The sequence below is a fragment of the Coregonus lavaretus genome, assembly GCF_964263955.1.
Source record: "Coregonus lavaretus genome assembly, chromosome: 1".
NCBI classification, from domain to species: domain Eukaryota; kingdom Metazoa; phylum Chordata; class Actinopteri; order Salmoniformes; family Salmonidae; genus Coregonus; species Coregonus lavaretus.
The window spans coordinates 67854594-67863373 of record NC_139988.1 but is presented as its reverse complement, the minus strand read 5'-3'; the positions used below and the strand labels follow the sequence as shown (position 1 = coordinate 67863373).

Sequence of the window (8780 nt, the reverse complement as noted above, 5' to 3'; positions counted from 1 at the left end):
GTGCCTGCCACCAGTGCCCCAGTGGAGAGAGTGTTTAGTCATGGAGGCCTAATCATGCGCCCTCATCGTGCCAGGCTCAGCGCAAGAACGCTGACAAACTTGATCTTTCTGAAATGTAACCTGTCTGCAACAGAAATGTTCTCTGTCTAATGGCACAGGATGTAATTTGCTACAGGAAATTGTGTTTCTGTTGTTAAGTGTCCAGGTCAGTAAGTATATTTTAGGGATCTAGAACACTTTAGTAGTGCAGTTATTGAACAGTTATCAGTCATTTTAGTTTACATTTATACTTGTCATTTATCTTTTAGTCATTTAGCAGACGCTCTTATCCAGAGCGACTTACAGTTAGTGAGTGCATACATAATTATTTTTGACTGGCCCCCTGTGGGAATCGAACCCACAACCCATGCTATACCAACTGAGCTACATCCCTGCCGGCAATTCCCTCCCCTACCCTGGGCCAATTGTGCGCCACCCCATGGGTCTCCCGGTCGCGGCCGGCTACAACAGAGCCTGGATTCGAACCAGGATTTCTAGTGGCACAGCTAGCACCGCGATGCAGTGCCTTAGACCACTACGCCACTCGGGAGACACCTACAGATTTTCTGTTTGTGTGACAGAATGAAGTGAAATATAAACAATGTCTGCCACAAAATACTATGCACTTTAAAATGTTATCTTAGCTTATTTTCATATCCGGTACAGTTACTTTTATTCATGTAAACTGTCTACATTTTAAAAGGACATTTATTTTGATTTAAATAGTGCCTGATGTGCTTTCTTTCATACAAGTATGGACTAATGAAGGGAGTCTCTTCAAATAATTTACAAGGTTTATAGACCTAACCACAGCAAGCAGAAAGCCATTGCCAAAGGGGACTTGACTTAGACTTGGCCCTAAAAGACTTGAGACTTGACTTGGACTCTACCCCAAAGACATGTGAACATTTCTGGTTCATACATGGCCGCCTACGTAGCAATGGCATGTTAAGGCCCACAACTTCAAGTTAATATTGAGGCAACATTGTGGGTTGCAGATTTTCATGGTACCAAATCAATTTTTTTATCTCACTTATTCAAAACAACGTATGTTTCTGGTCTCTGTGTCTTTGGACCCTGGGGGAGCTGGATGGACTACAGTCATGTTAACAAATAATAAAACCAGGGTTAAATTCTCTTCATTTAGCAGAGCTAGTTACTTTATTTCAGAATCACACATACAGCAAGACATATAGCAAAAACTGTGTTATAACCGTTTCCCTTCTGAGATTTCCCTAAAATATAATTGTTCAAATCCGAACAATGTTAATTTTCAGTAACACATCAATGTTATGTGATGTCAGTGATTTGTTACGTTTTTCTCCTCCAAAGCACTTGTGGGTTTAGAACATTTGTGTCACGTTGGCCCATTGTTTTTTGTCGCTCTGGGCATAAAACCTTGGTTTGTTAAGCTTCATCAGATGGAATAATAATATAATTCCCTGACATTTAAGTCGTTACACTTTGCGTGCATCTTTTTGTGCTTCATTTGGTTAAACACTTAAATAGAATGGCATCTCAGGACAAGAGACAGAATAGAAAGGGATTCCAGGACAATCTCATTACAATTGGCTCGTCTGAGTTTAACCAACCACTTCATTATTTTTTCTTTACCTCATCCCCTCATATTTTCTCTCTCACTCTATTCCTATAGCCAACAAATCCATGTTTGTGTCCATGTTTCTCCATCGTTCTTTCTCCACAGGTTGATGGTTTGAAAAGGAAAATCATCATCCCCGCTGCAATGACCTGCATTCATTTGCAGTGCAAACAAAATTGAACCAATAAATAAAGTACATTTATAATATACATTGTCTCTTTTGTACATCGTTTGGGGTCAGTTGGTTCAGTCTGGCCAGTCTGAACCCTACATGAGCACACAGCTCTTGGCCCGGTTCTTTCTCATGGCGGGGGGGTGCTCCAGAACCTCCGTCCGGGGAGGTTGCTGGGAGACCCGCTTGAGGCCGCGGCGTGAGCCGCTGCGTTTTAGCTGGGGCCGGTGGAGGCGCGTCACCGAGGTCAGGGTGGTGACGTGGAAGACATCGCGGACGCTGTTCTCCGAGTACTTGGACGTACACTCTGTGTAGGCCACGGCGCCGATCTGCCTCGCCAGGGTAGTGCCCTGGAGATAAAGAGAGAGATGGAGAGTCACGTTAAGAAATTAGAATTTACACCCTTTGAATAGGGTGAGAACACAGAGAGTGGAGGTTATAGGAAGAGAGAGTTAACTAATATGAGGTAGAAGAGTGTATGTGGATTCAAACACATAGGGCTTATTTCATGGCTTATTTTAAGGGTGGCAGGTAGCCTAGTGGTTGGAGTTTATGGCCAATAACTGAAAGGTCGCTGGTACGAATACCTGAGCCGACAAAGTGAAAAATCTTCCGATGTGCCCTTGAGCAAGGCACTTAACCCTAATTTGCTCCAGGGGTGCAGTACTAGTATGGCTGACCCTGTAAAACAAAACATCCACTGCAACTATCCGGTATATGTGACAATAAAATATTTATGATATATATTTTTAATGGGATTCAATGCCTAGAACGATGCAGATAAAAATCTATGTATGTTGTGTGCTGCTCATTTGAATAAATCCCATGTAGTCACATAAACGTGTCGCTCTGGTCTATTCAGACTCTTGTTGCGTTCCAGGTCGTCTTTATTACGGTCGCGCTGCACAGATTATACTAGTGCACTCTAACTGGGTAAGCAGAACTTTACTGGGTCTCTCTCTCCTTCTCTCCCCCCCTCTCCCCCCCTCACTCTGCCCCTACACAGATGGTAATGCGCCGCCGCAACCTTCGCTCTCTCTCTCCCACTACTCTCTCCTCTTCCATCCTATCATCTCTTCCCTCTGCTCAATCCTTCTCCCTCCAATCTCCTGATTCTGCCTCCTCAACCCTCCTCTCCTCCCTTTCTGCATCCTTTGACTCTCTGTGTCCCCTATCCTCCCGGCCGGCTCGGTCCTCCCCTCCAGCTCCGTGGCTTGATGACTCACTGCGAGCTCACAGAACAGAGCTCCGGGCAGCGGAGCGGAAATGGAAGAAAACTAAACTCCCTGCCGACCTGGCATCTTTTCACTCCCTCCTCTCTACATTTTCTTCATCTGTTTCTGCTGCTAAGGCCACCTTCTACCACTCTAAATTCCAAGCATCTGCCTCTAACCTTAGGAAGCTCTTTGCCACATTTTCCTCCCTCCTGAATCCCCCCCCCCCCCCCTCCTCTCTCTCTGTGGATGACTTCGTCAACCACTTTGAAAAGAAGGTTGACGACATCCGATCCTCGTTTGTTAAGTCTAATGACACTGCTGGTCCTGCTCACACTGCCCTACCCTATGCTTTGACTTCTTTCTCCCCTCTCTCTCCAGATAAAATCCTGCGACTTGTGACTGCAGGCCGCCCAACAACCTGCCCGCTTGACCCCATCCCCTCCTCCCTTCTCCAGACCATCTCCGGTGACCTTCTCCCCTACCTCACCTCGCTGATCAACTCATCCTTGACCGCTGGCCATGTCCCTTCCGTCTTCAAGAGAGCGAGAGTTACTCCCCTTCTCAAAAAACCAACACTCGACCCCACTGATGTCAACAACTACAGACCAGTATCCCTTCTTTCTTTTCTTTCCAAAACTATTGAGCGTGCCGTCTTTAGCCAACTCTCTTGCTATCTCTCTCAGAATGACCTTCTTGATCCAAACCAATCAGGTTTCAGGACTGGTCATTCAACTGAGACTGCTCTTCTCTGTGTCACGGAAACTCTCCGCACTGCTAAAGCTAACTCTCTCTCCTCTGCTCTTGTCCTTCTAGACCTGTCTGCTGCCTTTGATACTGTGAACCATCAGATCCTCCTCTCCAATCAATCAATCAATCAATCAATAAACTTCAGTTAGTGCTAAATACGGCTGCTAGAATCCTGACTAGAACCAAGAAATTTGATCATATTACTCCAGTGCTAGCTTCCCTACACTGGCTTCCTGTTAAGGCAAGGGCTGATTTCAAGGTTTTACTGTTAACCTATAAAGCGTTACATGGGCTTGCTCCTACCTATCTTTCCGAGTTGGTCCTGCCGTACATACCAATACGTACGCTACGGTCACAAGACGCAGGCCTCCTAATTGTCCCTAGAATTTCTAAGCAAACAGCGGGAGGCAGGGCTTTCTCCTATAGATCTCCATTTTTATGGAACAGTCTGCCTACCCATGTGAGAGACGCAGACTCGGTCTCAACCTTTAAGTCTTTACTGAAGACTTATCTCTTCAGTAGGTCATATGATTGAGTGTAGTCTGGCCCAGGAGTGTGAAGGTGAACGGAAAGGCTGGAGCAACGAACAGCCCTTGCTGTCTCTGCCAGGCCGGTTCCCCTCTCCACTGGGGTTCTCTGCCTCTAACCCTGTTGCAGGGGCTGAGTCACTGGCCTGCTGGTGCTCTTTCATGCCGTCCCTGGGAGGGGTGCGTCACTTGAGTGGGTTGAGTTACTGGCGTGATCTTCCTGTCTGGGTTGGCGCCCCCCCCCCCCCTTGGTTTGTGCTGTGGTGGAGACCTCTGTGGGCTATACTCGGCCTTGTCTCAGGATTGTAAGTTGGTGGTTGGGGATATCCCTCTAGTGGTGCGGGGGCTGTGCTTTGGCGGAGTGGGTGGGGTTATATCCTTCCTGTTTGGCCCTGTCCGGGGGTTTCTTCGGATGGGGCCACAGTGTCTCCGGACCGCTCCTGTCTCAGCCTCCAGTATTTATGCTGCAGTAGTTTATGTGTCGGGGGGCTGGGGTTAGTTGGTTATACCTGGAGTACTTCTCCTGTCTTATCCAGTGTCCTGTGTGAATTTAAGTATGCTCTCTCTAATTCTCTCGTTCTCTCTTTCTCTCTGAGAACCTGAGCCCTAGGACCATACGTCAGGACTACCGGGCATGATGACACCCTGCTGCCCCCAGTCCGCCTGGCCTTGCTGCTATTCCAGTTTCAACTGTTCTGCCTGCGGCTACGAAACCCCTACCTGTCCCAGACCTGCTGTTTTCAACTCTAAATGATCGGCTATGAAAAGCCAACTGAGAGACCTGAGCCCTAGGACCATACGTCGGGACTACCGGCCGTGGTGACTCCTTGCTATCCCCAGTCCGCCTGGCCTTGCTGCTATTCCAGTTTAAACTGTTCTGCCTGCGGTTATGGAACCCCTACCTGTCCCAGACCTGCTGTTTTAAACTCTAATGATCGGCTATGAAAAGCCAACTGAGATTTATTCCTGATTATTATTTGACCATGCTTGTCACTTATGAACATTTTTGAACATCTTGGCATGGTTCTGTTATAATCTCCACCCGGCACAGCCAGAAGAGGACTGGCCACCCCTCATAGCCTGGTTCCTCTCTAGGTTTCTTCCTAGGTTTTGCCTTTCTAGGGAGTTTTTCCTAGCCACCGTGCTTCTACACCTGCATTACTAGCTGTTTGGGGTTTTAGGCTGGGTTTCTGTACAGCACTTCGAGATATTAGCTGATGTAAGAAGGGCTATATAAAATAAAATTGATTGAGATCCTCCTCTCCACCCTCTCCGAGCTGGGCATCTCCGGCGCGGCTCACTCCTGGATTGCGTCCTACCTGACCGGTCGCTCCTACCAAGTGGCGTGGCGAGAAGCTGTCTCCGCACCACGTGCTCTCACCACTGGTGTCCCCCAAGGCTCAGTTCTAGGCCCTCTCCTTTTCTCCCTATACACCAAGTCACTTGGCTCTGTCATATCCTCACATGGTCTCTCCTATCATTGCTACGCTGACGATACACAACTAATCTTCTCCTTTCCCCCTTCTGATAACCAGGTGGCGAATCGCATCTCTGCATGTCTGGCAGACATATCAGTATGGATGACGGATCACCACCTCAAGCTGAACCCTGGCAAGACGGAGCTGCTCTTCCTCCCGGGGAAGGACTGCCCGTTCCATGATCTCGCCATCACGGTTGACAACTCCGCTGTGTCCTCCTCCCAGAGTGCGAAGAGCCTAGGCGTGACCCTGGACAACACCCTGTCGTTCTCCGCCAACATCAAGGCGGTGACCCGCTCCTGCAGGTTCATGCTCTACAACATTCGGAGAGTACGACCCTGCCTTACACAGGAAGCGGCACAGGTCCTGGTCCAGGCGCTTGTCATCTCCCGTCTGGACTACTGCAACTCGCTGTTGGCTGGCCTCCCTGCCTGTGCCATTAAACCCCTACAACTCATCCAGAATGCCGCAGCCCGTCTGGTGTTCAACCTTCCCAAGTTCTCTCACGTCACCCCCCTCCTCCGCACACTCCACTGGCTTCCAGTTGAAGCTCGCATCCGCTACAAGACCATGGTGCTTGCCTATGGAGCAGTGAGGGGAACGGCACCTCTGTACCTTCAGGCTCTGATCAGTCCCTACACCCAAACGAGAGTATTGCGCTCATCCACCTCTGGCCTGCTGGCTCCCCTTCCTCTGCGGAAGCATAGTTCCCGCTCAGCCCAGTCAAAACTGTTCGCTGCTCTGGCACCCCAATGGTGGAACAAGCTCCCTCACGACGCCAGGACAGCGGAGTCACTCACCACCTTCCGGAGACATTTGAAACCCCACCTCTTTAAGGAATACCTGGGATAGGATAAAGGAATCCTTCTACCCCCCCCCCCCCAATTGTAAAGTGGTTATCCCACTGGCTATAGGGTGAACGCACCAATTTGTGAGTCGCTCTGGCTAAGAGCGTCTGCTAAATGACGTTAATGTGCCCTTGAGCAAGGCACTTAACCCTAATTGCTCCTGTAAGTCGCTCTGGATAAGAGCGTCTGCTAAATGACTAAAATGTAAATGTAATGATGATAATGTATTTATCTGACCCGCTTTTAAACAGGTTTCAATGTGGTTGTCACTCGATTTGAAAATAAATGTTATGAAAGGGGAATACTATATACATTCTGATGTGATAAGACTTACAAGGTTACAAAATGTGAATGAGGAGAGGGGTGGGGGTGGGGTGAAATTAATAAACATTTGGTTACAATGTCAATCACTGATACAGTAATGAATACATTTACATTTGTCATTTAGCATACGTTCTTATCCAGAATGACTGCATTCATCTTAAGGTGGGACAACCACATATCAGAGTCATAGTAAGTACATTTTTCCTCAATAAAGGAGCTATAAGCAAAGTCAGAGCTAGTGAGGGGGGAAAACGTCAATTGCGACTGTTAGTTCATGAAAGGCTGGGGGGGGGGGGGGGGGGGGGGATGGGCAGGGACTCTGCTGTCCTAGCTTCAGGGGGAGCTGGTTCCACCATTGGGGTGCCAGGACAGAGAAGCGCTTGGACTGGGCTGAGTGGGAGCCAAGAGACCAGAGGTGGCAGAACGGAGTGTTTGGGTTGGGGTGTAGGGTTTGAGCATAGGCTTAAGGTAGGGAGGGGCAGTTCCTCTTGCTGCTCCATAGGCAAGTACCATGGTCTTGTAGTGGATGTGAGCTTCGACTGGAAGCCAGTGGAATGTCCGGAGGAGCGGGGTGACATGGGAGAACTTGGGATGGTTGAACATAGGGCGGGATGCAGCGTTCTGGATAAGTTGCAGGGGTTTGATGGCACAAGTGGGGAGACCAGCCAACAGCGAGTTGCAGTAGTCCAGACGGGAAATGACAAGTGCTTGGATTAAGACCTGCGCCACTTCCTGTGTGAGGTAGGGTCGTACTCTACGGATGTTGTAAGGATGAACCTGCAGGAGCGAGCCCCTGCTTTTATGTTTGCAGAGGATTACAGAGTGTTGTCCAAGGTCACGCCAAGGTTCTTTGCACTCTGGGAGGGGGACACCGTGGAGTTGTCAACTGTGATGGAGAGGTCTTGGAGCAGTCAGGCCTTCCCCGTGAGGAAGAGCAGCTCTGTCTTGTCGAGGTTGAGCTTGAGGTGGTGGGCCGACATCCAAGCTGAGACGCAGAGATGCGTGTCGCCACATGGGTGTCAGAAGGGTGGAAGGAAAAAAGTACTTGAGTGTAATCCGCATAACAATGATATGAGAGACCGTGTGAGGATATGACGGAGCTGAGTCACTTGGTGTATAGAGAGAAGAGGAGAGGGCCTAGAACTGAGCCCTGGGGGACACCAGTAGTGAGAGTACGTGGTGCAGACACAGATCCTCTCCACGTCATCATGTCACCTGGTAGAATACATGCCATGTTCCATTCAGTGAGGGAATAATCCCCAGCTAGATACACAGCAATATTATGATTATTATATATCTGCAATTTGTCCTACTTTGACTCAGTAGTGAGAATCCATTCATACAGAAGGAAAGTCTCTATTTTGACCCTAAGCAGATTATGGCAGAAGTCGTCGGGTTCATCCGCGGTTCATCCTTGTGACTAGCGGATTCCTTTGGGATTGAATTGGACAGCAAGTTGTAAGTCTTAAATTGCTGGCATTTGATTTACATTACAGGCAGCGGTGCCCTTTGATTGAGGCTCTTTGAGGACAGTGAGCGAGTTCTGAGTGTTTTGAGGAGCTTCAGTTAAGACGGAGGAAATCGAGCAAAGTGACATTAACGTAACCTGATAACCGGTCCCTCCTGCTTGGTAACTCAATCAAGTTTGCTCAATGAAATTGGTTTCATGATACATTTGTTTTTTGTTTTTCTTTCTTTTTTCATGATCTTAGTAACGGTTTCATAAGCGGTTTGATGATCTTCATAACAGTTTTTTCGTCTGCGTTGTTACTGTTTCCCGTCGTGTGTCTGCTCTGTGTAATTGACTGGCATGCCAAGGACATTTCCT

At 48.3% G+C, this 8780-nt stretch overlaps 1 protein-coding gene across 2 annotated transcripts in view; it reads right to left on the bottom strand.

Annotated features, from left to right (window-relative positions):
- Positions 1 to 1169: 1169 nt before the first annotated feature.
- Positions 1170 to 8780, bottom strand: part of LOC311137038 (rho-related GTP-binding protein RhoN-like) — a 57749-nt gene continuing 50138 nt past the window's right edge. For both annotated transcript variants that reach the window (XM_084171351.1, XM_084171352.1), the window contains one exon: positions 1170 to 2161. In XM_084171351.1, the coding sequence (XP_084027477.1) occupies positions 1907 to 2161 (255 nt within the window). In that variant the 3' untranslated portion in view covers positions 1170 to 1906. The remainder of the gene's footprint in view (positions 2162 to 8780) is intronic.